The 27,890-nt window shown below is 43.9% G+C and overlaps 1 protein-coding gene across 4 annotated transcripts; it reads right to left on the bottom strand.

The window, feature by feature from the left end:
* Positions 1–34: 34 nt before the first annotated feature.
* On the bottom strand, positions 35–27,659 carry BDH2 (3-hydroxybutyrate dehydrogenase 2). Of its 4 annotated transcripts, XM_061164293.1 has the most exons (12): positions 27,569–27,619; positions 25,758–25,889; positions 25,292–25,493; positions 24,263–24,354; positions 23,137–23,215; positions 21,083–21,179; positions 18,478–18,586; positions 9,546–9,606; positions 8,228–8,341; positions 3,344–3,402; positions 2,667–2,759; positions 35–382 (listed from the first exon to the last, which is right to left on the bottom strand). In XM_061164293.1, exons 4-12 carry the CDS (start codon positions 24,332–24,334, stop codon positions 329–331), a joined length of 738 nt encoding a protein of 245 aa, XP_061020276.1. In that variant the 5' UTR covers positions 24,335–24,354; positions 25,292–25,493; positions 25,758–25,889; positions 27,569–27,619; the 3' UTR covers positions 35–328. The 4 variants fall into 4 exon arrangements, with proteins under 4 accessions (XP_061020276.1, XP_061020274.1, XP_061020273.1 ...); XM_061164291.1 differs by lacking the exon at positions 25,292–25,493; XM_061164290.1 differs by lacking the exons at positions 25,292–25,493; positions 25,758–25,889 and having other exon boundaries at positions 27,569–27,659.
* Between the last annotated feature and the right edge of the window lie 231 nt (positions 27,660–27,890).

Here is a 27,890-nt window from a genome sequence, read left to right as displayed (position 1 = left end):
GAAACGAATACCGTTTAAAAAAAAAAAACCAAACTTTTTTCCTTCATATTCACATTTTAATTTTTACATGTTTACAAACTGAGGCTTATTCTTAAAATACTCTTTTTTACAGTGAGTTCATTATCTCACCAATCTACAATGATTTCAGAACAGAATGGAAAGAGATTAATGTATTTAAAGACTCAGATTCTTGTGAACAATGACATCATCAAAAGGTCTCGTTTTCATTAATTTGCAGTTAATTGGAAAGAGAAGATGGGTGAGTTTTCTTCTGAAGCAGGTTCACCGTGGACAGGAAGGGCCTGCCTTCCCGGCAAGGAGACTGAAATCACAAACTCCAGCCTCCATCAATGATGACAGGATTACCTGTGACGTAGGCAGACTGCAGTGATAAACACAAGGAGACAGAACAGCTAACCAGGTTGTGTTTCTTCGGTTTGCCTGACTGAGACAGCTGAACCGTTTATTCTCACAGTACTAGGAAATCTCACTTAACAAAGAGAAATTAGAAAAATCTGAATTAAATCCCAGATGATTTAAAAACTGCGGAGTGTTCTCATGATCTGGGGCTAACTGGACTCTTACTGGTGTCTGAGTGCATGTCACATTCTAAGAGTGTTTGGTATCAGAATCAGAAAATTAAAATTCTGTGATACAGAGTCATTCTCTGAATTAGGCTAAAATAGTGCATTTTCATTTTGAACTCGGAAGTATTCTAAACTAGCTGAGTTTTCTGCCACTAATAAACTTTTGAACATCATCAAGTATGTCAGTCATAAAGTGGTCATGTCAATTACCAAACAGAACTTTGTTAAAAAGATGTACATTTAGTTAATCAATATACATGGCTAATTCTAGGAACTGAATCACACTAAATGTATTTTCTAAATTTATATGAATAGTAACTACTATAATCTATTAACCAAGAAAACAATTTAAACTAGTTTCAGACATCTAAATCTGTACAAAACTAAAGGAGTTTAAAAATTACTGGTTTTTTTTTTCCCCATAGAGTTCTTATTTTTCCAAAGAATTAAAGCTGAAGTGATTCTTGTGGTAGAGATTCAGAAATATTTTAACTTAAACCTTTGGCTAATGGATAATCAAGACTCAAATGTATGCTGTTTGTTTTAAATACGTCTGAAACCTAAAATAATGGAAGAGGTAGGAAGGAAAAAATATCATAACAGGAGTACAGAGTGTTGTAAAGTACAATATATGAAAATGAGCATACAAAGTATTTAGATAAATGAGTGGGTTAGTAGTCACTCTACCAAGAAACAACCCCCGGTTTCTCTAAGTTTTTTTAAAAGGCAGGCTGTCTGATCACATATGGACTCTTCAGGATCTTTTTAAAAAGACAAAGGTCCATTTGTTGTGTATTTCAAGCCAGCGTGTTCCCAAATATTTGCTAACCTAAGCTCTGGCTAAATCAGGGCAATTTAGCTTATCAGCAGTACCCCCAGATCAAACGAGCTTTTCTGAAGATAGATTCAGAGAAATCAAAAAAGTCAATATACTCACTTTATCACAATCTGTCCAGCAGTTTCCTCAGCTACAAAAAACTGCTATAAATAGTTCTGAGAAGTAGTCACTGCTCTGTCACTAAAACATTTCAACCTCTGTATTTGTCACATTCATCAACTACCGGATGTGTACAAGTTTCATTCAGGAGATGCTGACTGATTAGTAACACACCTCCTCACTCCCACCTACCCCCACTTTTCTTCTTTTAGTTTCCTGGTTGGTTATTACTCAAAGGTATAAAACACAGGGGATGTTCTTGTGCTTTATACCTTACAAGAAATATTTCTAACAAAAAAGTTTCAGTTTTCACAACTGTATGTCATTGGTGGCTCAGATGCTAAAGCATCTGCCTGCAGTGCGGGAGACCCGGGTTCAATCCCTGGGTTTAGAAGATCCCCTGGAGAAGGGCATGGCTATCCACTCCAGTACTCTTGCCTGGAGAATCTCATGGACAGAGGATACAGTTCATGGGGTCGGAAAGAGTGAGTAACACACACACACACACACACACACACACACAAAATACACAGCAGCCAATAAGGAAGAAACTGGTTACAAATACATGCAAAGTGGAAAGAGACAGAACTATGAATTTCCATACACGAATATAAAGAAGTAAGAATTCACAGGGGAAAAAAGGAGGATGTAGGGGGATTCTGCTAAACAAATCACTAATAAACTGAAAGCACCAGATGCTAATGCTTTGTCTCCTGGACACAAATCTGATTTACCCTTTCCCCATTTGACCTGAAGCTGTCACAGTTTTGGAGGGTCACTGGTTTGATTTACATTAAATCATTGCTTAATCATTATTTTGTTTCCCAAGTTGGTAATTTTTGAAAAGAATGATAAAATTGAGCAATTTAATTTTAATTAAATTGAGCAATTTTAATTTTTTTTCAATCCTTCACCGCTTCATTTGCTATCAGATTTAGTGACATAAAGCTGAACGAGGATGAGTTGGTGGCTGAGGTCAAAGTGGCCTTAATGTCAAATTAAGTCAGCACCTATCCCTACTTTGTAAATGCAACATCTTAGCACCTACATGTGATCACTTCCTAAATTACATTATTTTGATCAGCAAATTGTGGCCTAACATGACTGAGGATAATGAACCCCCCAGGAGGAACAGTGCTTACTTCATCGGAGGCCAAGTACACGCAGAGCAGGGCTACTTCTTCTGCAGTTGCAAATCTTCCTGTTTTCTGTCTCTTTAGGAAATCGCTTAGTGCCTGTAACCAGAAACCGTATCGGACATCAGTGATGTGAGCTGAACTATGAACGCACCTGCAACACCTTTAGGAGGTCAAAGGCAAGAAGAATCTACAAAGGAACTGCTGACTTGATTAAGTACGCAGGATACAGGATACAGGACAATATCATTATTGATAATATCATTAACTGTGGGCCAAACAGGACTATGGTAACTCCCAAGCTACTCAAACTATTTGTTTTATATTAAAACCTATAGACACCATGACAGATCAGAAAGTTAGTACTAAAGAAGAGGGCATTTTTACGTTTTTTTAAAATGTGGTAAAACACACATGATATACAATTTACCATCATAATCAATTTTAGTGTACAGTTCAGCAGTGTTAAGTACATTCACATTATTGTGGCACAAATCTCCAGAATTCTTTTCATCTTGCAAAACTGAAACCCTGTACCCAATTAAACAACTTCCGACCCACTTTCTCCCACCCCCTAGCAACCACCCTTCAACCTTTCTGTTTCTATGGATTTGTCTACTCTAGGTAAGGAAGGGGCATTTTTTTAAACAACATGATTTAAACATTTAAAACAATAGCTATACCTCTTCAGGATTTGGTCTGGCTTGTATTCTTTCTTGCAGAGATGGGGTATCAACTGTTCCTAAATAAAAGGAGGGAATTCAGCTTGGTTACTTACTTAGACTGAAAAAGAAATTGACAATTAAACTTTAAACTTGCTTTCCATATCATTCAATGATCAGTGAAATTTTTCTTCATGACTTGGAGTGACAGTTTCCCTTCTACCTGCCTGCCCTTTTATTTAACAGTTTTATAACTTCTTTAATAACGTTTCTATGATTTTCAAAAACACAAGCTATCCTTCTTTGTCATACTAGGCAGGGACTCTTGGTGAAGAACCCAGCATTCCCAGGAGGTCCTTTGGTCTCATCACATTCACATGATACTTTATGGATAACTTAGGTGGCTCTACATTCTCCTCATTATCTTGAAATTCTCATTGGTTTCAAATTCCTATTTTAACCATTGTTTCATATTTCTCATTGAAAAAATATAACTTTAAATTATCTTAATTAAAATAAGAAAAATAAAAATGACTAAAAATGTTTAAATTGTGAGCAGCAATGAAGACCCAGCGCAGCCATAAATAAATGAATTAAAAAAAAAAAATCCCACTTAGTTCACATTCCTTACAGAACAAGTTCCCAGGCATTTTTGTTAACTTCTGTGATCTGCAAATTCTCTTTACAGGGCCTTTCTTCTGCTAACAGTACTCCAGAAGGACCACAAGATCCTTCTAAGGTCATAAAAAAATGATTTCACAGTCACAGCCCCAGCTCCATCCTTAGACCATGCTCCTGGGTGTGTCATGGATTTGACGTTTGCTCGGAAACAATTTCTTTCTTTTTTAGATTTTTATGGGGGTGTAATTGATTTACAATGCTGTGTTAGTTTCAGATGTACAGCAAAGTGAGTCTGTTGTACATGTACATATACCCACTCTTTTTTAGATTCTTTTCCCTTATAGGCCACTACAGAGTGTTGAGTAGAGTTCCCTGTGCTATACAGTAGGTCCTCATTGGTTATCTAGATTATATAGAGTAGGGTGTGTATGTCCATCCCAATCTCTCAGTTTATCTCCCTCCTTCAAAACCAGAATCTCAATTTTATTATCATTTGCCGTTTCTCTGGAGAGGCTGGGAATCTTCGAAACCTAAAAATCCTGGCTTCTTGCTGTTGAAGAGCCCTTAGCTTGTCTATCTGCTCTCACATTTTACCGTGAGCAGGCGGAACCTTCCCCAGGCTTTGTGGCTGCGGCCTTGGCTACATCGCCTGGCTCATCAGGAACATTTTCCACCCTTCAGTTACTGCAGGCAATAGTGTTGATGAAATTTCTTACACCACACAGCAAAAATCTCTTTGTATCCAATCTCCGATGATATTTTCCTCACTTCCCTCATCAACAGCCTCCTTAGAGTCCACAGTTCTACCAACGGTGTGCTCAAGGCAACCTCCTCAAAATTCTTGCTGCCCACTGGGGCAGATGCACACCATATCTTACATGTGACCAGTATTAATGACTAAGGGTTTCCTTTGTGGTTCAGACGCTAAAGAATCTGCCTGCAATGCAGGAGACCCAGGCTCAATCCCTGGGTCAGAAAGATCCCCTGGAGAAGGGAATGGCAACCCACTCCAGTATTTCTTGCCTGGAGAATTCCATGGACCGAGGAGCCTGGTGGGCTACAGTCCAGGGGGTCGAAGAACTGGACACAACTGAGCAACTAACACGTGAAGGCTGAGAGGCTAGCTGAGTCCTCTCACGCGATTCCAGACACCTGACCCCGCCGCGTCCCAGCAGACTGACGCACCATGCCATCGTCCGCACCCGTCTGGTGCTGAAGTGTTGTGACTCTACCATCAGTACCATCCTAGACTCTCATTCTTCGTCACATTTTCTTCTGTGACTGGCTCAGTGAGTCAAAGCTAGTTCCCTGTCCCAGAGAGTGTGGGGATATATTTTCCAGTCTTCCAAAAAGTCCAGCTTTAAAACAACCACATTTTCCAAATCATTAGACATTTTATTCCATTGGGTAAATGGCATCAAGAATAGCCAACAATATCACCAGTGTGTAAGTTAAAACCTAGCAAAACTGTGTCTCTCCTGTCAGATCCTCCTCTTTCTGTTCTTAAAACAACATTTGTTTATTTATTTGTTTTAGCTGTGGCATATAGCATCTTCAGTTGAGACATGCGGGATCTAGTTCCCTGACCAGGGATCAAACCTGGGCCCCCTGCAATGGGAGTGCAGTGTTTTAGCCACTGGACTGCTAGGGGAGTCCTGATCCTCCTCTTGGCTAGTATTACTTAAGTTTACCTTTCTAGTCCAAGAAAAATTAAACAGAACACTTCAATCATGGAAATTCTGTAGCTCGAAGGTTACTTGGTAGCTTCACCCCTTTAATCCAATAAGTCAGTGGTTTTCAACCAAGAGGAGAGCGTGAAGGATGACATCAGAATCCCCTTTCCAAACCATACACAGTGTTCCCCATCGACTCCTTCCCTGAATTCTGGCGTGCCCCTCGGGTTTGGAAAGGTCTCACGGGTAATTCTGAAATGTTTCTCCTCCCCACCCCCCAACACCAGTTGTGAACTACGAAGAGAAACTTTGATTCTGGACATGCAATACTGAATTTGGTTTCAGAGAGGAAGTTGGTAATTCCTCTTCAGCACCCTGAACAGGCAGACCTCATTTTACTGCACTTTGCTTGACTGCACTTCACAAGTACTGCATTTCTTACAAATTGAAGGTCTTTGCAATGCTTCTTTGAGCAAGTCTACTGGCAGCATTTTTCCAATAACATTGGCTCACTTCATGTCTCTGTGTCACATTTGGTAATTTTTGCAATATTTGAAACTTTTTCATTATTACTGTATTTGTTTTTTTAATTAATTAATTTTTAATTGAAAGATAACTGCTTTACAGAATTGTGTTGGTCTCTACCAAACACCAATATGAGTCAGCCACAGGTACACATATGTCGCCTCCCTCTTCTGTGGGAGCGAACCGCCCTCCATCTGTGATCAGTGATCTATGATGTTACTGTTGCAAAACGATAATGACTCACTGAAGACTCAGATGATGGTTAGCATTTTTTTAGCAATAAAATGTTTTTGAATTAAGATATACACATTGTGTTTTTAGGCACACTGCTATTGCACGCTTAATAGACTGCTGTATGGTATAAACATAAATGTACTTTCTACTAATAATAATTTCTCCTGTTTTCCTTTCCTTTACTTGAGGGGCCAGCATACTTTTTAGTCAAAAGTGAGACAGAACGTATTTTCAGCTTCGAGAACCATTTGGTCTGTTTTAACTACTCAACTTTGACTTCAGCATGAAAGCAGACTTAACCAGCACAGAAGCAAACTGGGTGGGATGTGTTCCAATAAAACTGTGTTTACAAAACAGGCGGTGAGTCGGATGTGGGCTGCAGACCGAGGTTTGCTGACCCACTCTTTGTGCATAAAGGAAGGTGTTAATCTCTCCTTTTCGTTTATGGGCCACCCCAGGTGACTGATTCGACTCAGTGGCTCCCTGTGTCCGAAGGCTCCTTTTCCTTCCTGCTGTCCTGGGAGTACGGTCTACTTTTCACCTTTCTTCTGACAAGATCATCCTGGCCTGCTTCCAAAACACCAAGCCCAGGCCAGTTATGACTCTTAATCACAGGGTTTAGAATGGCCCCCATCCACACAAGTAGCATTTAAATACTTTGCATTTGTTAAATTAAAATGGCATCATTTGTGCTAAAGCCCATGATACCAAACCTGTATTTAATGCTTAACCTAACTGCAGTTTCAGTCTTTACCAGAAATGGAATCTTAACCAACCAGTCTGGAATTTTCTGGTCCACACCCAGTGAGGTAATTGGCCTTGTGGGCCCTCTATGCCCCCAGAGGAAGAAGAGGCAATCTGTAAGATAAAATTCATGCCATCCTCTCCTCCCTAGACTAGAACAGGGCTTCCCAGGTGGTGTAGTGGTAAAGAACCTGCCTGCCAATTGCAGGAGATGTAAGAGATGTGGATTCAATTCCTGGGCTGGAAAGATCCCCTGGAGGAGGAAGTGGCAACCTACTCCAATGCTCTTGCCTGGAAAATCCCATGGGCAGAGGAGCCTGGCAGGTTTACAGTCCTTAGGGTACCAAAGAGTCGGACACGACTGAAACAACTTAACACGCACACAGCCTAGAAAATCCTTTTCTTTTGCCAATGACTTCCTTGCCCCATCCTCCTTTCTTTAATAACTTTCCATTTGTATAGAGCTCCTTGGAGCATGCATCTAGTTGCTAAACGGGATGCCACCTGATTTATGAATCACTGAATACAGCCAATTAGATTTTCAACTTTACTTGGTTGAATTTTGCTTTCTAACGCATCTGCAGGTTGTTCCTAATGACTTAGGATCTTATTCCAAACTTACTGTGGGGCTATTATCTTAATAACCCTAGCCTCTTTTTCTTCCTCTTTTTAAAAATGTTATGATTTTATGCTGGAGTATTGTTGCTTTACACTGCTGTCTGTTTCAGCTCTACTGCAAAGTGAATCAGCTGCATGTATACACATATCCCCTCCTGTTTGGGTTTCCTTCCCAGTCAGGTATCCACAGAGCAATGAGTTGAGCTGCCTGTGCTTGCTATACGGTAGGTTCTCATTAGCTAGCTATGTTATACACAGTAGTATATATACGTCAGTCCCAATCTCCCCATTTGGCCCATTCTGCTCTCTTCCCTGTGGTGTCCATGTGTGTTCCCTACATCTGTGTCTCTATTAGCCCAGGCTCTTTTTCTTTTGAGCTTTGCCCAGTGACAACACAGCATCTGGTAAACGAGCCGACACAGACACCTTTCAGGATGGCAGCCAGGGGGTCAGAAAGGACAGGTTCCCGGTCCCACAGCGCCCAGCTCACCTGGGCACACACAGTTGCACCGGATACCCTGCTGGATGAAGTCTGCAGCCACGGACTTGGTGAGGCCGATCACGGCTGCCTTGGTTGTGCTGTACACGCACCTGTTCACGACTCCTGAGAAGGAAAGAAAGGGTTAGTCGCTCAGTCGTGTCCAACTCTCTGCGACCCCATGGACTGCAGCCCGCCAGGCTCCTCTGTCCATGGGATTCTCCAGGCAAGAATGCTGGAGTGGGTTGCCATGCCCTTCTCCAGGGGATCCTCCTGATCCAGGGATGGAAACTGGGTCTCCTGCACTGCAGGCAGACGCTTTACCACTGAGCCAGCAGGGCATATCATACCTGAGAAGGAGGGGAAGAAGAAATAAAAAGCACAGTCTCCTTTAGGAAGCAGGAGACCCCTGTCCCGCTTCCTCACACTCCACCCTTTTAAAAATTGCTATCAGTTCTTCTCCATTAATAGGGCTAGTTTCTGAATCTGGGGAAATAGTATCATTGTTGGCACAATTCAGGTGAGACTTCTGTGTTGAGATGCTACATTTAAGTGAGAGCTGCAGCCTTAGCTTTTTGTCATCAGTTGGTAGAACCCTTAGGCGGATCCCAAAAAAAAACCTAAAACAAACAACTAGGATAAATCAAAGTGAAACAAAACACAACTCAAGCAAAGCGATTTCTTTGTATGCCTCTCCCAGGAGGGCTTACTGTGTATCCTTGCTGAAAGAAGGAATGTTATCTCAGTAGTAGCTCCTGCATTCTAAACTCGAAAATCCACCTGTACCATCACGCATCATCTCCATGTCTGCATCGCAGTCTGGCCCTGCAAGTTGACCTCTCATTCAGGGCTGAACCACACATCCATGTGCACCTCTCCCCAATCCACAGGCAGAGTTCTGTCTCTGGTATCATGACGGCACGCTGAGCAAAGCTCTGTTATAATTCTATCACGCTGCAGAAGACGTGTGTTTTCCCATCTCTCTCCCCTTTTGGAGCTGTGGATTCTCTGGGATCAGGGGCATATAGTGGATGTGTAGTACATCTTTTTTGATTAATTAAATGGATAAATGTTTCCTTCTCCCATTTTGATCTTCATTTCCATATCCATTTAGAGGGGAAAAAAGGGAAGGCAAAGCAAGCAAACTTCAGTTCCATGATTGGTTCACATATAAGGCAAAAGGCTTGGTCCTTAATTCCAGTTTTAAAAAAAGCAGTTTTGAACTCATGTGTGGGTTACATGATCTCTGCTATGCTTGTTCCCCAAACCCTTAAGCTCCTGGAGATGTGTCAGTCCGTGGGTCATGATTCCCAGAGGAAGACACGCCTACCTTTGATGCTGGAAGCCACAGAGGACATGTTGATAATGTTGCCAGATTTCTGAGCCAGCATCTGCCAAAACAAAACAAAGATAGAAAAAACCCCCCAAACATGCTATTCTGCAGGTTAAAAATTCTACCTCTTCAAAAGATGTACATTTGATTTGGTGCTTTCCTGGTGGCTCAGTGGTAAAGAATCTACCCTGCCAATGCAAGAGGCGTGGATTCGATCTCTGATCAGCGAAGATCCCACATGCAGTGGAGCAACTACACCCACGCACAGCCACTCCTGAGCCTGTGCTCTAGAGCCGAGGAGCTGCAACTACCGAAACCCACGGGAGCTAGAGCCTCCCGTGTCCTGCAGAAGAGAAGCCCCTTCAGTGAGAAGCCTCTGTGCAGTGACTAGAGAGTAGACCCTGCTCTCAGAAATTAGAGAGCAGCAAGAAAGAGCCAGAACAGCCAAAAATAAGAACTAAACTAAAAGACATGGTGGTGGTGGTTTAGTTGCTAAGTTGTGTCCAACTCTTGCGACCCCGTGGACTGTAGCCCTCCAGGCTCCTCTGTCCATGGGATTCTCCAGGCAAGAATACTGGAGTGGGTTGCCATTTATTTCTCCAGCGGATCTTCCTGACCCAGGGATCGAACCCAGGTCTCCCACACTGTAGGCAGATTCTTTACCAACTGAGCTATGAAGGAAGCCCCAACTAAAAGATGTACATTTACTTACAGTTTGCAGAGCTACCTTATTAACTGTTAACATTAAGCACCGTGAAGCAGCCTTAATGGCCTCACCCAGTCACTCCTGGGAACTGATGGCCTGTGTACACATTGGCAGGAACTTTACTCAAGGGGTTACTGCCTTCTTGGGGCACAAGAGCATCAGCAAGACCAAGAAGGGACCCTGAGCTAAATGAAAGGCCGATGAATGTTAATGTTACTGTGTGTTCCTGATGGAAAACTCTTACCATTTAACACATTCTTGTTGAATACCTACTGTGGTCAGGTACAGAATCACGACCAGTGATTCAAAGACAGACGACTCAGTCCCTGCCTGCCTGTAGAACTACCATTCTGATCCAAGTGCAGCAGGAATGTCATCTCAGCAGTAGCTCCTTCATTCTAAACTCAAAAATCCACCTGTACCATCATGCATCATCTCCAGGTCTGCAGAGTCTGACACCAAGAAGGAGTGGGGTGTGGAGAGAAGGAATCAGCCCAGGTTGAGGGGCATGCAGAGGATGGCTGATGTTTCAAAAGCTAAAATATTAGTTAGAAAAAGAAAAGAAAAGGGTATTTTGAGGACAGTAAACCACCTGTATAAAGACTCTATCACAGAAGTGGGAGGAAGGGATGAGGGCAGCTGGAACACATAATTTGGGAGGAAGGAGGCTGCAGAGGCCAAAGGGGCTAAATTTAGGAATTCGGGTTTAAACCAGAAGGCAATGCGGTGGAGACAATGAGAGGTTTAATGCAGAGGGGAGTGGCGTGCTCAGATTTGCAGGTTACAAAAATTACCCTGGCCTCATGTACAGGGGATCACTGGAAGATGATGCAGGGATTTAGGAAAGGAGATGCCGCAGTGATAAAGAATCTGCCTGCCAGTGTAAGAGACACAGGTTCGATTCCTAGGTCAGGAAGATGCCCTGGAGTTGGAAATGGCAGCTCACTCCAGTATTTGTGCCTGGGAAATCCCATGGACAGAGGAGCCTGGCAGGCTGCAGTCCATGGGGTCGCAGAGTTGGACACAGCTGAAGGGTAGAGACCAGAGATGTCTGTGGGCAATAGGGGTGGAGACAGTCGAGGTAACTTGGACAGGTCTTGGGACCTGGCTGCCTGCAGTGAGGGCTGTACCCCTACCCCATCTAAGGCAGTGTTACCCAACAATACCTCCATCAGAACACCCCATGGAAAGTGTGAAGGTCTTAAGAGGAGGGTGTGTGACAGTTTTGTGTTCCTAGACAGGGTACCCAGCAGCCAGTCAGTATACTTAGTAAGTCAAGACTTTGTGAGGTGCTAGGTTCAAATGCACATAACTGAGCTCTACCCCAGACCTAAAAGGGTACATCGTGAAAAAAGCTGCCATGAGTTAAAAATGTTTTCAGAGGAACTTATACTTAAAAGACATATGTATGTTTTCAAGAGATACACATCTGTGCAAGGGCATGGGTAGTGTGAAAGTGTTAGTCACTCAGTTGTGTCTGACTCTTTGCAATCCCATGGACTGTAGTCTGTCAGGCTCCTCTGTCCATGGGATTTTCTAGGCAAGAATACTGGAGTGGGTTGCCATTTCCTTCTCCAGGCCTGACTCAGGGATCGAACCCAGGTCTCCTGCATTGCAGGCAGATTCACATGGGTATCCACCCATGAATGTTTGAGGGGGAAGAAGTGAGAGTTGAAGAGAATGCCTGTCTAATGGGTGTTGCATCAAAAACAGAAATGAAGCTTTTCCTCTGCTGAGAACAAGGAAAGGAAAAGAAACTGACCAGACTAGAGAAGAAATATAAACAGGCCTGAAAGAGTTAATCACTCCCAGCTTAACTATAACAGTTATGAGTCTGTATCTCACAAAACTAACCAGACACTATGTAAATTACAACCTGCACCTACTGCCCCTTAACTGTATGTAAATTACATCGTGGACCAGGTGCTCACCTTCCCCCTTCTTTTGCAGACTACCCCTTGTAGCTTTTTGCATTTCAAAAGAGGGCCACAGTATGATAAACCACAGACAAATGGACCTAATTACTGGACTGCCAGGCCCAATTATGGGCTACCTGATGGCAACCCACTCCTGTGTTCTTGCCTGGAGAATCCCAGGGACAGCGGAGCCTGGTAGGCTACAGTCCATAGGGTCGCTAAGAGTCAGACACGACCGAGTGACTTCACTTTCACTTTTCACTTTCATGCACTGGAGAAGGAAATGGCAACCCACTCCAGTGTTCTTGCCTGGAGAATCCCAGGGATGGGGGAGCCTGGTGGGCTGCCATATATGGGGTCGCACAGAGTCGGACACAACTGACGTGACTTAGCAGCAGCAGCAGCAGCCAGCTCTGACTGTTTTGAAACAAGAAGAAGCATGCAACACTCTCACTACTTCACTTCTTGTCACATACCTCAAACTGTGAGCCCAATCTATATGATGCCCTCAGATTCCGTATGTCGGGGGCACAGTTCTTGAGGTAGCCTGCTGTGTACTCTTCTTGGCCCACTGGGGATTAAAGCCATTTTCCTCCTTTCTCCAAGTTCTGTCTCTGTACTTACTTATTCCGCATCAGTAGGCAGAGAAAGTCAAGATTTTGGTGGTAATATGGGCACTAACTCATTGAAATCAGAGGGCGTGGGGATGACTGTAAGGAACAAGGAGGAGATGGTGAAGAGTCAGAATAAGTGCTGGGGGAGATGGAGAACACAGGAAGGAAAACTGGGACATTCCCTGTTATGAAAGGCAAGGACACAAAGAGTTTCTACGAGGGAGGAGTCTCCGTAGGCAGTGTAAAGGCTCTAAGAAAAAAAAATCACTTCCGTTGGGGCAAGTTTCTCCAGCAGCTTTCAAAGAGATGAGGAATGGAGAAGGCAAATGGTTCAATGACCCAGAGATGAGTTGACCAAGATTCTATGTTTCCTTCTGGCATTCTTACTTTCTGTTTTGATACTTAGCTACTAACTGTACTTAAGAGCAGAAAGTCTAAAATAACCGTAAGGTCTTATGTTGGATGGACTAAAAGGGCACAAGGAGAGACTGAGGTCAAGGTGGCAGAAAAAGAAAATATTTAACCCAACTTGTGTGTCTATATAATAAAGAGGAGTCCTCATAATAAAAGACTAGGAAAATTAGCAAAGTATAACAGTGCTGAAAATTAAGCCTTAAAATTATTTTCTTATCCATTTTATCAAATAAGATAACCTCTTGAGAAATCTGTATGCAGGTCAGGAAGCAACAGTTAGAACTGGACATGGAACAACACACTGGTTCCAAATAGAAAAAGGAGTATGTCAAGGCTGTATATTGTCACCCTGCTTATTTAACTTATATGCAGAGTACATCATGAGAAACGCTGGGCTGGAAGAACCACAAGCTGGAATCAAGATTGCCATGAGAAATATCAATAACCTCAGATATGCAGATGACACCACCCTTATTGCAGAAATTGAAGAAGAACTAAAGAGCCTCTTGATGAAAGTGAAAGAGGAGAGTGAAAAAGTTGGCTTAAAACACAACATTCAGAAAACTAAGATCATGGCATCCGGACCCATCACTTCATGGCAAATAGATGGGGAAACAGTGGAAACAGTGGCTGACTAATCACTGCAGATGGTGATTGCAGCCATGAAATTAAAAGATGCTTACTCCTTGGAGGAAAGTTATGACCAACCTAGACAGCATATTAAAAAGCAGAGACATTACTTTGCCAACAAAGGTCTGTCTAGTCAAGGCTATGGTTTTTCCAGTGGTCGTGTATGGATGTGAGAGTTGGACTATAAAGAAAACTATGCACCGAAGAATTGATGCTTTTGAACTGTGGCGTTGGAGAAGACTCTTGAGAGTCCCTTGGACAGCAAGGAGATCCAACCAGTCCATCCTAAGGGAAATCAGTCCTGGGTGTTCATTGGAAGGACTGATGTTAAAGCTGAAACTCCAATACTTTGGCCACTTCATGCGAAGAGTTGACTCATTGGAAAAGACCCTGATGCTGGGAAAGATTGAGGGCAGGAGGAGAAGGGGACGACAGAGGGTGAGATGGTTGGATGGCATCACCGACTCAACGGACATGGATTTGGATGGACTCTGGGAGTTGGTGATGGACAGGGAGGCCTGGCGTGCGGCAGTTCATGGGGTCGCAGAGTCGGACATGACTGAGCGACTGAGCTGAACTGGACTGACCTACTTTAGTTAACTCCCCAGTCTCACTGAGGTGTAACTGAAATACACACGGGATGCATGTGCTGTGCGTGCCCAGTCACTCAGTCGTGTCTGACTCTCTGTGACCCCATGGACTGTCACCCACCAGGCTCCTCTGTCCGTGGGATTCTCCAGGCAAGAATACTCGAGTGGGTGGCCAGTCCCTTTTCTGGGGGATCTTCCCAACTCAGGGATCGAGCCTGCATCTCCTGTGTCTCCTGCATTGACAGGTGGATTCTTTACCGCTGAGCCACACAGGAAGCCCATGGAATATATGTAGCCCAGCTGGGGCTCCTCGGGCGGCTCAGTGGTAAAGAACCCGCCTGCCAATGCAGGAGACAGACACAAGAGACATGGGTTCAATCCCTGGGTGGGGAAGAGCCCCTGGAAAATGGAATGGCAACCCACTCCAGTATTCTGGCCTGGAGAATTTCACGGACAGAAGAGCCTGGTGGGCTACAGTCCATGGGGTCACAAAGACACAGACATGATAACGTGACTGAGCACGCGCGCACACACACACACACACACACACACACACACACACAGAGTTTAATTTATAAAGATGGACTATTGAATAAGTTCGGTCTCTGATCTTCTGAAATGCAATAAATTCCTCATGCAGAACTTTGGAGTACAGTCACCTGGGACATGTTAATGCTGCCCTCTAACCCTTGGACTACACATTTAGCCCAGGTCTGCCAGCTGATTCCAGAACCCACAGTCTTTGCCTTCCTCCCACGCTGCCTTCTCACCACCAGCTCAGACCTGCTGTCTTACTGTGAATGCTCCTCTCTGGCAGGTGCGACAATAAAATGAAGTGCCCGGACACGGCAGGGCTGTCAAGCATTGACCTCTCAGAGACTCAGGCAGGTGCTGCAAAGATCTCTCAAGACTCCCTCTTGCTGAATCTGGTTAGTCTTACTGTGAGCTCTTCTGCCCTCCCTGACCAGAGCTCAGCTCCTAAATTTGGCAGACCTTGGTTTGTCTTCAGCGAGTCCATGCCTGACCTCCACCCGGACTGACAACCGAGATTCATTTCTTCATCCAGCAAATGTCTGCTCAGCACCTCAATGTGTGAGGGACTCTGCTAAGATTCAGCAAAGGAGGAAGACCCCCAAATATCTAAGATCCTCCCGGATCCTTGCTATAATGGATCTTCTCTTCTGGTGGGCCTTGGATTCTGCACTGACCTCCCTTTACAGTACTTTAAATTTATTCTCTGCTTTTTCAGTGCTCTTTTGAGTCTTGGAATGGCTTTCTGTATGCTTATTCAGGAACCCTGGAGTCCACGGGGTTGCAAAGAGTCAGATACGACTGAGCAACAACAATAACAATTCATGAACAAAAATTTCTAGTATTATTCCTGTATTTTGACCACCTGACCTTACAAATCTGCCTAGACTCCAAACTCTGGCTTCCCCTGGAAAGTTCTAACTGGTACATGTGCATCACAGTTAAGGAACATAATTACGGCTGGAAAGGATTGTGGAATCTGTCACCCTCATTTTAAATAGAAGAAACAGATGCTGAGAGAGTGCAGAGTCACCTCCCAGGTCCCGTGGTGACTTAGGGGCAGGGCTCAGGCCTGCCTAAGGTCTTCCGACACCTGATTCCAAGATCCCAGGTCAGGTCAGTTAGGGTCACTTGAACAAGTGACACCTTCTAATTTCTCATCCCAGTCATTAATATCTCTTGGGATTTTTTTACACATGAGTGTCACTGACTCACATGGATTATTGTTAAGATGCTTTATCTCTTAGGCAAACTCACTAATTTGGAAGTTAGCATTTGATATTTTAAAAGTTAACACTTAACAAGTCTAAATTTTGGCTCCACCGTACCTCACACCTACATCCTTCCCAGTGTCTGCCAGACATTCGGTGTACAGATGTGTCGCCTATACACGCAACAGTCTTATCCATCTGACCTAAGCTTCCTCTTTTACCATAGCCTCTGCTTTTCCTCTGATCCTATGCTAAGGATCAGTCTTCAAGAAATACACTCCAGTTCAGATTCTCATGAACTCCAAACAGGCAAAAAAAAAAAAAAAGCAATTCTGGGAATTCCCTGGTGGTTCAGCGCTTAGGACTGCATATCCACTGCTGGGGATGCAGGTTTGATCCCTGGTAAAGGGAATGATGATCCTGCATGCCGTGTAGTGTGGCCAAAAAGAAAAAAATAAAAGGAGAAAGTTTTAAAAACATATATTTTAAAAAAGTTTGCTAGTTCAACATTCCATGTGTATGTTAGTTGCTCACTTGTGTCCGACTGTTTGCGACCTCATGGACTGTAGCCCACCAGGCTCCTCTGTCCGTGGGATTCTCCAGGCAAGAATACTGGAGTGGGTTACCATTTCCTGCTCCGGGGGATCTTCCCAACCCAGGGATCGAACCCAGGTCTCCCTCATTGCAGGCAGATACTTGACCGTGTGAGCCACCAGGCCCAATCCAAAGATTCTTTCTAGATGCTAAAGAAGTAGATTAAAAAAGTTCCTTCATTACTAAGTCACTTTCTCCAATTTTCCTTTTAGCTTTCATCTGTATCCTTCTTGACGTTAGGCTTAATGTCCACAGCAAAATATCATCAACTGTGTTGCCATAAAAAAACTCATCTTCCGCCCTGGGCTGGGGCGGCATTCATTGTGTCAGTCATCTAACCCAGCTGGGATGGAAGAGAGGAGCAGCTCTCCTGCATTTCACTAGGGTTCAATTTACAACCCTGAACTAAGCCCGTTCTGTACAAAGTCAACCTTGTTCATTGTCTGAGCCTGTGCTGTCTGCTCCTACTGCCTCATAAGCTCATCTGAAGTCAGTGTTTTTCATATTTATGTTCCCCTCCCCCAGAGCACCAAGTGTGGTGCTCTCAACTGAAAGGCACGTAATGCTTGTCTGTAAAATAAATTTAAAACAGTGATGAGCTGTGTGAAGGCTGGTGAATGCCAGGGCAGCAGACTCAGGAGGAATACTCTCTCTCTAGCACACGCTGTCGCTCACCTTGCTGGTACCTGTCACTCAGCTGAAAGCAGGAGTGCAGGGCGAAGACTCAGGGTACAGAAAAGCAATGAGAGTGTGTGCCTAGACACTGACGTTCAAGAAGGGTCCCATGGTTAAGACTCTGCCTGCCAATGCAGGGGACAAGCAAGGACTAAGCCCTGGGCTGAGAAGATCCTACATGCCGCAAAGCAACTAAGCCCTTGCGTCATGGCTACTAAGCTGGCGAGCCACAATTACTGAAGCCCACACACCTAGAACCTGTACTCCATAATGAGAGAAGCCCCCATAATGAGAAGCCCTTACAGCACAACTAGAGAGGCGTCCCAGCTCGCTGCAACTAGAGAAAGCCCCTGCACAGCGACAGAGTCTCTCCGGCCATAAAGAAAGGAAGGAAAGAAAGAAGGGGCCCAACTTCTAGGGTTTAAATCCTGGCTCTAACCACTTACTAGTTACATGGCTAGTTATCTGACTAGTCACATGACCTCGGGCAAGTAATCTAACCCCCAGCTTCACGCCTCTGCACATTGGATGTGATAAAGCAGTCCCTGCCTCATCAGGCTGCTTTGGTCCCACAAGCCTCCTTGCTGTCCCAATCCCTGGAACCCAGTCCAGATACCTGGATGGTCAGCTCCCTCACTTCCCTGGGACCTCTGTGAACATTACACCTTCTCAGTGAGGCCCTCCTGGACCTCTCTGATAACCTAGCATCTTTTTAATTCACAGTACTCACAACCATCCCACATGTTATATGTTTATTTGATGACATAGTGTCCCATCTCTCCCCTCAAACACAGGACCTTCATTATGGAAAGAACTTTGTTTAGCTCTCTGATGCCTTCTTCATCTGAAATGCAGCCTGGCACAGAGCCCGTGAGTGAATGAAGTGGAAAGTTAAGTGAGTTCATTTCTATTAAATGTCTTGATATACATGTTCAATATGGGTTAGTCAGTATGTGAGATATTCTCAGAGTGGGGATCCTCTCTGGATATCGGGTGTGGAGACCCACTTATTCCCTGGTGCTTCTACTAGCGATGCTGGTCACCTTACCTTAGGAAGAAAAGCCTTGATCATCAGGTACATGCTGCGGACGTTGAGGTTCATCGAGAAGTCCCAGTCTGTCTCCTCACAGTCCAGGATGGTTCCGTGATGGACGAAACTGGAAGAGTAATTAGGCAATGGGGAAAATGATCATCCTAAAAAACTTCTGGTGAATCTCCTTATCCTTTTCATTGTTCTTTATTGGCTCAGACCATTGTCCCTTCCATTACCAAGACTATTAACAATTCAAACCTAGTATCACTTAGTATATTAGGTGAAGTATTCTAACAACATAAGCTAAAAAAGTTTAAGACCAAAAACATCTTTTAAAAGAAAGCAGGATAATATACATGTTTCGATGCTGTTCTCTCGAAATATCCCACCCTCGCCTTCTCCCACACAGTCCAGGTGGGATGCATGAGACAAGTGCTCGGGCCTGGTGCACTGGGAAGACTCAGAGGGATTGGGTAGAGAGGGAGGTGGGAGGGGGGATCGGGATGGGGAATACATGTAAATCCATGGCTGATTCATGTCAATGTATGACAAAACCCACTACAATATTGTAAAGTAATTAGCCTCCAACTAATAAAAATAAATGAAAAAAAAAAAAAAAGAAAGCAGGAGTTCGGAAACTAATAAACATGAGAAATTTTATACCAATTCACAGGAAAATCACTGTCATTAAAAACAAACACGGATTTCCTTGGTGGTCCAGTGGTTAAGAATTCAGCTTCCAGTGCAGGAAACGTGGGTGCCATCCCTGGGCAGGGAAATAAGATCCCACATGCTGAAGACAACTAAGCCCACTTGCCTCAAGCAGAGAGCTCATGGGCCTCAATGAAAGATTCCTGCGTGCTGCAACTAAGACCTGATGCAGCAAAAATAAATATTAAAAAAACCCAAAACCCAAAACCAAACAAATGTGAACAAGCTGCAAAACGATTATTTCAAGAGCAAGAATGCCCTCTGGTGGCACAAATTTAACATTCTCAAGGGAAATCAAAACTCCAAGGAAAATTCCCCAGGCAAGAAAACTGGAGTGGGCTGCCATTCCCTTCTCCAGGGGATCTTCCCGACCCAAGGATCAAACCTTGGGTCTCCTGCATTGCAGGCAGATTCTTTACCATCTGAGCCATCAGGGAAACCCATTTAAAAAAAAAAAAAAGAATAGACTGCCTAACTACTATTTCAAGAGCGCCCTCTGGTGGCAGAAATTTAACACTCTCAAGGAGAAGTCTAAACTCAAGAAAACCAGTCTCAACATCTCAGGGTAGCAAAGTACTAGTCCTACTGTACAGTTCTAACATACCGAGCAAACATTGCAGAAGAAAGAAAAACCTTTAATATAAACTTCACTCTTTTTTGAAGTCACATTTCCTCAAGGAAGCTTTCTAAACACTTGAGTCCTACTTGATTTCACTGTCCCCCGGACCAAAATTATGTAATTAATTATAAAAGATGGTTGGTTCTGATTCCTATGCACCACTGTATTTCTAGTTAAACTGAATGACAGCAAGAACCACACGCTCTATTTCTGTATCCCTTAGGTTGCTGAAAACTTAACAGATGCTCAAAAACTAATTTTGCTAGTTCTTTCCACGGCTCTGCGTATATCCTCATATGAGGGATGAGCAGCTTATTTATAAACCAGATCATCACAATTGTTGCTATAATTTAATTCCATGCATCGTAACATACGATAAACTATGAATGCAGAGTTGTCTTTTTTTTAAACTCTGAATCATGATTGGGTAAAACCACAAAACTATATTAGAATGTTCCAGGATTCTTCTACCAAGGCAGGAGCATAAATGTAACACTACCTAAGCAAAGTGGGACATCTGGAAGGTATCTACTGAGTTCCTATTCACTTGCATCTACTGACACGCCTGAGAAGGGAGAGTGGGTTCCAGCAGGGACTGTATCTACAGGCAGCTGCTCCAGTTTGAGCTCTACATTCATGGTTCAGGAAACTTGGCACCACCCCATGACATTCAATTAAGCCATCCTCTTTGTGTTGTGTATAAAGGTACAACATGAACCTTCTTTTGCTGGGACTGACTGTCCCAATAAGAAACACTGAGCTTGGGAAGTATAAAGAACTTGCTAGAATGTGCAAAAAAAACTGGGGACATTCATATTTCAATAACCTGAGTACTTGGCTTCTGGTAAATATACTCTGATACAGGGTCATTTTAAAGACACTCTACTGGAAAAGTTTTTCATATTATTTTATCAGTCCTAGTGGAGCATCAGTGACAAGTCCGTTGGCATGAGCCTGGTACCAGCCCTGAAAAAAGCAATAGCTTCATGTTAGTGCTGGTGCCTTGAGTGACCCTAACTACCTGTAGACCCCAAGACTATGTCAATGTCTATGGCTGTTTTACTTGCTGATCTTAACTGTAATAAAAATTCTGTCCAAAATTTTAGCCATATTCCCCAAGGAATATATTATGGCTAGCCATATTCTCCAAGGAATATATTATGGCTAGCCATATTCCCCAAGGAATATATTATGGTTCACAATGAATAAGTTTGCTTTATCAAAATTCTTTGTGTGAAAATTGCAGAAAGCTTTCTGTAAGAAGAGTGGAAGTGAAAAGTTGTGAATTACCCAGCAACATTAAAGAGAACATCAAGTCTCTCAATGTCATTGGCAAACTGGTCAATTTGCTTCTTCTTTGTGACATCAAGGACCCGAGTCTGAATACCTGAAATATAAAACAAAGGGCACTATTTGCCTGTATGCATAAAGGATGTTTAGCCTTGAAGATTCAGCTGTTTCCAAGTACGAATATGGTAATATCTGTATGGTAGGCTTCATAAGGATTGCTGCCCATTCGTAGGGTCTTCATAATCTTGACTCTCAGTAAAAATCTTGAAGTCTCCCCATTTGACCTCCCAATAACACTTCTCTTTCTTCTTCCCCTTCTCTCTAGCCTCTAAATTGAATGATAAAGGTCTTTTCTGAGTAAAGACTTCACAGTGACATAGGGATGATCGACAGCAGACGCATCTCAGTAAGCCAGCAGTAATCGCTGCGAGTCGGCTCATTTGAGCCCATTCTTTCCCCCAGAGGTCAAGTCCCTGCTGGACTCTGTCTGTGTGAAGGGTAAAGGCAGGGGCGGTGGATAAGGTATTGTTTTCACTTGTGTACTTTACCTTTATGTTAATTCTGTTATTTTTCAGAAATGACTCTGCTGGCCAAAGGTATCATCACTTATTTCTGGACCAAATTACAAGGAGAAGAAATGAGAGGCCAGATGAAGGGATGAAACACTTGAAAACCGGCCACAAGAGATCTGGCATGGGGGTGTGAGAGATACACACCGCACCAGCTACTGAAAACCTCTGAACATTCTTGAATGAAAGCAGCAGTCATTATTTTTATGTTTTTTTTTTTTTTTTAAATAATACATGGTTCATTATTCTCTTTTGGATATAGAAAGAAAAGTTTATAAACAGAAAGGGAAGACTGAAACCGAGGTTCAGAAAGACCTCCTTTCTATTGTGCTTTTCTATTCCAACAGCTTGATTTGTTGGAATTACAATTCAAGATAGGCTAGTGCAGTTAACTAGGTCAGAGCAGATAACTAGGTCAGTGAACTGATCTGTGTTGATCATGGAACCTGTTCTATTCAACTTCCAAATAAGTTCTCTGTTCTGATTTCTTTCAGAGTAACCTGAAGCTCTCTGAAGTTGGAGTTAGGTTCAGTGTGGTGAAGCAAGTGATAGAAAGAAACTATTAGTTGCACTCTGCGACTGAGTGACTCTCTGCAACCCTGTAGACTGTGGTCCACCAGGCTCCTCTGTCCATGGGATTCTCCAGGCAAGAATACTGGAGTGGGTTGCCATTTCCTCCTCCAGGGGATCTTCCTGACCCAGGGGTAGAACTTGGGTCTCCTGCATTGTGGGCGAATTCTTTACGGTCTGAGCCACCAGGGAAGCCCATAGTATAAGGGGCAATAAACACCTAAATTATCTCTTAGAGTCTCTGGTCATGATATGTAATGTTAGGGCTGAGCTGTTTCCAGCCACTGGCTGCATGTGGCTACTGAGCCCTTGAAGTGTAGCTAGTCTGGCTGGAAACATGCTGTTAAATGTAAAATACACACAGGTTTCAAGTATTTAGGAAAAAAATGTAAAATATCCCATTAATAATTTTTATCATGAGTACGATAAAATTACAGTATTTTAGATATGTTGAGTTAAATAAAATATATTCTTAAACTTTTCACCTGTTTCTTTTAACATTTTAAATGTAAAGCTTAAATGTATATTTTACTAGAAAAAATTATGCCTGTGAAAAACATCATGTTTCTCTTGGGCACTGCTGCCCTCAGAGGAGGGGGGCTCAGAAGTAAGAAGTTGTCATAATGACTGTTAAATGGTCACATCTGATTTCATAATTAGCTACTGAATCCTTTGACATGTTGGATAAAGACAAAATTTTAAGCATGCACCTTAAAAACTTTGTTCATACATTCAAGTGTACAGATTTCTGTCTGCAGGCTCACAGAATACAGACTGGATATCAGAGAATCTGGCTCTAAAAAGAAGCCCCGTGGAGCTGAACAGCTAAGGAATTTTCTCTCAGCATGTAAGGTGCTAATGCTTTATAATCCCTTGTAGACTCCAATCTCAAAATCAAGCTATGGAGGTGCTTACCTGGGTACTTCTCCAGTTCCTGAAGTTTGGATTCATTGATATCTGTGGCTATGACTTTGGCACCTTCTCTTGCAAAAGCCTGGTAGACACAATGTGCAAATAAATCCTTTGTTTACCTGGTTAAACTGCTCTCGTGAGCCGAGAGTCACTTAGCCTCTCCCCTTTATCTTACTGTCACTATTGTTTTCCCCATGAAATAGGTGAAATTTCACACTACCTAGTCTCACCTCGTTCTTCACAATTCTTATCAATTTTATCATTAATTGGAACAATGTGACATACACTTGCTTGTCAGTTGACTTTGTCCCTGTGTGTGTGTGTGTGTGTGTCTGTGTTTGGGCTCAGTTGCTCAGTCATGTCCCATGGACTGTAGCCCACCAGGCTCCTCTGTCCATGGAATTCTCCAGGCAAGTATCCTGGCTGGTCATTCCCTTCTCCACAGGATCTTCCCGACCCAGGAATTGAACTTGAGTCTCTTGCATTTCCTGTATTGGCAGGTGAATTCTTCACCACTGTGCCACCTGGGAAGCCCAACTTTGTAATACCAAATAAATATATTTTTTTAAAAATCTAGGATTCAGTTATTGAACACCTCTCAAAACACTACCTTTCTTTGATTTTACAGCCTGCATTCTATTTCTGAGCAGCGACTAAAATCCAAATAATAAGAGAAAAATGGGTTATTTCAACACTTTTCCTCTTAATAAAAGTGGATTATTAGCTTAGGTGGGGGTTTCGTGTGCGAGAGGTTGATATACATTAGAAGGCAAAGATAACTTGATACTCTCATAAGTCTGGAGTCCTACCTCTGAACTGACATAATTTCAGAAAACAACGCACTTCTGTAGGGCCCCTTCAGTGATTTAATTATGGTGCAGAGAAACTGAGGCAGACAGATAAGTTTCTGTCTCTAAGGTTATCAGTGATGTCACAGGATAAATGTGAGGTATTCATTCCTTCATCTGCCTGGAGTTGGAGTAGCCACTTTTCTTTTTGCAACTTAAGACAACAGAAGCACAAAAGGAAAGAAAAAAAAAAAAAAGCAGAACTAAATAACCATGGTACCTGGCCTGATACTTCAGTACCTCAAAAGTTAGTAAGCAAGCAACAGAAGATGATAACTTACCAACGCGGCTGCCCGGCCGATCCCCTGAGCAGCAGCTGTGAGGACAATGACCTTCCCATCAAGTCGGCCCATCCTGGAACCTGCAGTTTAATCTACAGACATGTGTATTTAATGGCTTACACAGTAGCCCATGGCCTCGTGCAGTAACATTTAGAAGGAATGGTTCAACCGACTCCTTTAAGAACCTGAAGATACACACCTGTGTCAAATATCCCCACCACCTGAGAATATCCCCATCGATCTCCAAGAATGCTTACCCTAAATACCTAGCTTTGCATATAAAAACATTTAGCAAAGCCCTGGTAGCTCAGTCAGTAGAGAATCTGCGTGCAGTGCAGGAGACACAGGTTTGATCCCTGGGTCAGGAAGATCCCCTGGAGAAGGGAATGGCAAGCCACTCCAGTATCCTTGCCTGGAAAATCCCACAGACAGCGGAAGCTGGAGGGCTGGCTGCAGTCCATGGGGTCGCAGAGTCGGACATGACTGAGCCACTAACACACACTGAAGCGGTAGCTGATGACAGACAGACATCAGACTTCAAGCCATCCTCAGGGCGGTTTCAGCCTCTGCTGCTGATACAGCCCACCACCGTCCTCCCCTCTGCCCCTCCCTGCAAACACTGCGTGGGTCCTCCCTACTTGGGACTGCTTCTTGCTTCCTCCCTTGTACACTTTTCTTGGGGTCTGTACTATCAATCATCTGTGGTCTGTCCAGGTCTCTTGGGAAGATTTCACAGTTGGCCTATGAGAGTCATTGAAAAATAAGAGTTGGAAAGTCAGATCCTGTCCAAACCCCCCTTTTACATCTGAGGGAACTGATTTGACCTGCTCAAGGTCACAGAGCTGGTCAACGGTAAAGCCGGGACTGTCAGGCCTCCTGACTCTTCCGTATGTGAACATCCTACCCCACAGTGCTGCTGATTAAAGTTTGAGCATTCAGCAGTAACACTTCAATAGACACAAACGGTGATTTTTAAAAGAGAGGACTGAGGAAGTCTGACATAGGGGAAATATGATGTACAGAAGATACCTGGTCAATTCTTGGACTGTAAGAGATCGCAGGGTGACAGGAAAGGCTAGTGACGAGGTTACAGGTAGTGAAGAGTCAAGTGCTAATCAGATGAGGCTGTCTGCAAGGAACCAAGTCCTCTCTCTCACCCTGCAGTTCTTAGTGTGTGCCTCTGACTGCACAACAAGGCACAAAATGGCTGCTTTCTCCCAAGACATCGCATCTGCATTCCAGGCAAAAAAGAAGGAAAGGAGCACAAGCCAGAAGTCTTTCAGAGACCTTGCTTCTCTATTTCGGAAGGGAGCGCTCCTCTGAAATTCCAGCCCATGTTTTGTTGGCCAGCTTCAGCAGCAGGGGCTAAGAATTTGAGTTTTACTTTCCAGTCTTTATAAAGTGAAAAGGGTAGGGGTCGGGGGAGGCGAGTTGGGTGTTGAGTGAGCTAACAAATAGCACATGCACAAAATAATCTTCCCAGTCTGCTCCTTACCTGTCTGATAAAGAGTGCATCCAATCATTTCTTTCGGAACTTATCCCTGCTCTCGTCTTTTTGCGGTAACTCGCCTGCACTTTAAAGCCTCCAACCTTTGTCCCAGCTCTCCACGCTGAGGGCTAGTTACTCCTGTGGGGTAATCGGTGCTGGAGGATTTGAGAGCACGACATGACCAGATGTGCATTCTGCAAAGCTCACTGGAGAGCAGGCCTGGGGAGGGACTGAGCGGGCGGTTTCCTTCGATAGAAATTGCAGTCATGCAGAGGCGGGGGACAAAGAGAGGGGTGGAGGGCAGCGGTGAAAGAGAGTGTTTAAGAGCTGACCCAGGGCCTGGCAGCCAGTGCACTGATTTCAAACCAGAGATTACGTGGTTCGCCCAGTGTTTCACGGCTAGGAGTTCAAACCTGGGCCTCCTGATCGTGGATTCGAGAGAAGACCTCGTGGTTCTAAGTCCCCACACGGCGCCAGGGCCTTGCGGCTCCGCGAAATTGGTACTCGTAACTGACCATGATGCCAGCGCTGCGGTCTGAAACCCATCTCTGAGTCTGTGCCGAGGCCGCCGCCCCCGGGCCATTTCCGTTGCCTGGGTGCCTGGGTGCGGCACGACTGCCCAGGCGAACCCATCTCGGGGACACGCCGAGCCCCGCCCGCCTGCCTTGGGGCTCGTCCCGCGGACTGCAAGGGAAGCAGGATGTGCCCACCCCGCCAAGCCCCTCGTCCGCCCCCGGCTTCGTCGCGGTCTGACGGCTCTCTCAGCCCCAGCTCCCTCCTCCTTTTCTCCCACACCAGCATTTCCTCTAATAAAACTCGTGCGTGTGTAACTTTCTCTAGGAGTCAAGTTTCTTGGAGGACCAGACAGCGCGTGGCTCTAAGAACTGCCCCCAGGGCCTAGCTTACGACTTCACTGATGTTCTGTGATTGACGCAGAAGCAGGACGTTCACAATGCCCGACCTACTTTGATGCAATTTTATTTTTTTCCTTCTTACATGAGTGATACATTTTAAGTTAAATCATGGTAAAAGTTAAGTTAAACACTCAATATTTGAGAAAGGAAGAAACCCCAATAATCCCTACCCGCCCCCAATCCTGAGCATGATGTATTAAAAAGCTGCTACTTTACCCTGCTGTTATCAGTGACTTCTGGCCCATGGCCCTGTGAAGGCACATGCCAGGAAGCTTTGACACCTAGAGAAGCGCTTACTGAAACAACTGCTGAAGCGCAGGGCAGCCGTTTTGCTCCCTGATGACCTCCTCCAAGCTGTCCTCCCTGTCTTTCTGGGGGCAGATTTTAGAGCCAAAGCCTTACAACTAGATAAACTGCACTATTACAGGAAAACGCATTTATTGGGAAAAATGAGTGCCAACATAATCTGAAATGGCGAAATGCGGGAAATTTCAATAAATTCAACGTGAAAATCAGACAAGATGGATTACTTACTCCAAATATTAGAATCAAAGTGTTATTTGTTTTTTTTAATTTGGCCCACCTTGCTTATGGGATCTTAGTTCCCCGACCAGGGATCGAACCCCCACCCTCCGCAGTTAGCGTGCAGAGTCCAGAGACACAGAGCAGTTACAGGAATTCTTGACGAACCGGAAAAAGGATGTCTACAATAGACTCCTTTAGCTACTGAAAAACTTAGCAGAGTTTCAAACTGTTCAAACATCCCTCCTTACCCTGAATTTACGGCTAAAATTAATCCTGAAGAAGGTAATGTGCAGAACAAAGTACCGTCTGAAAATTAAAACTCTACCCCTACTCCCCTCTGCCGCCAAAGTTTCTTTTTTAATATATTCGGAAACTTACTTTAGAGCCGCAAGTTCATGGCGTCCTCCAGATCACTGCGCCGGCAAGAAACTTAAGACCTTTGTGCAGAAGCAAGTCAGGTGCCTAGTAATGCCTGTTGGGATTTGTAGTTCAAATTCCTCCAGTTTTTAGAAAATTTACGCGCACATTCACATATTTTATGTGTACGTGCTGCCATCTAGTGGAGCTTAGGTAGAACTGTTAACTCCGATTGCTAGAAGGAAAAAAGTAGAAAAGCATCTTACTGGTGTCTTCCGTTCAGTCGCTCAGTGGTGTCCGACTCTTTGCGACCCCATGGACTGCAGCGCGCCAGGCTTCCCTG

The sequence above is a fragment of the Dama dama genome, chromosome 17 (genome assembly GCF_033118175.1).
Source record: "Dama dama isolate Ldn47 chromosome 17, ASM3311817v1, whole genome shotgun sequence".
Lineage (NCBI taxonomy): Eukaryota > Metazoa > Chordata > Mammalia > Artiodactyla > Cervidae > Dama > Dama dama.
The sequence above is the reverse complement of the archived record's forward strand: the minus strand, read 5'-3'. Positions and strand labels throughout refer to the sequence as shown.

What these genes read in the sequence shown, in the direction of transcription:
- BDH2 (XM_061164290.1), bottom strand. Translation starts at nt 24,334, where the DNA reads ATGGGCCGACTTGATGGGAAGGTCATTGTCCTCACAGCTGCTGCTCAG. An exon ending in GTTCTCTTTAATGTTGCTGG is followed by an intron (nt 18,587 to 21,082) that starts GTAATTCACAAC and finishes TTACTCTTCCAG; the next exon opens with TTTCGTCCATCACGGAACCA. An exon ending in CCAGACCAAATCCTGAAGAG is followed by an intron (nt 2,760 to 3,343) that starts GTATAGCTATTG and finishes TTCTGGTTACAG; the next exon opens with GCACTAAGCGATTTCCTAAA.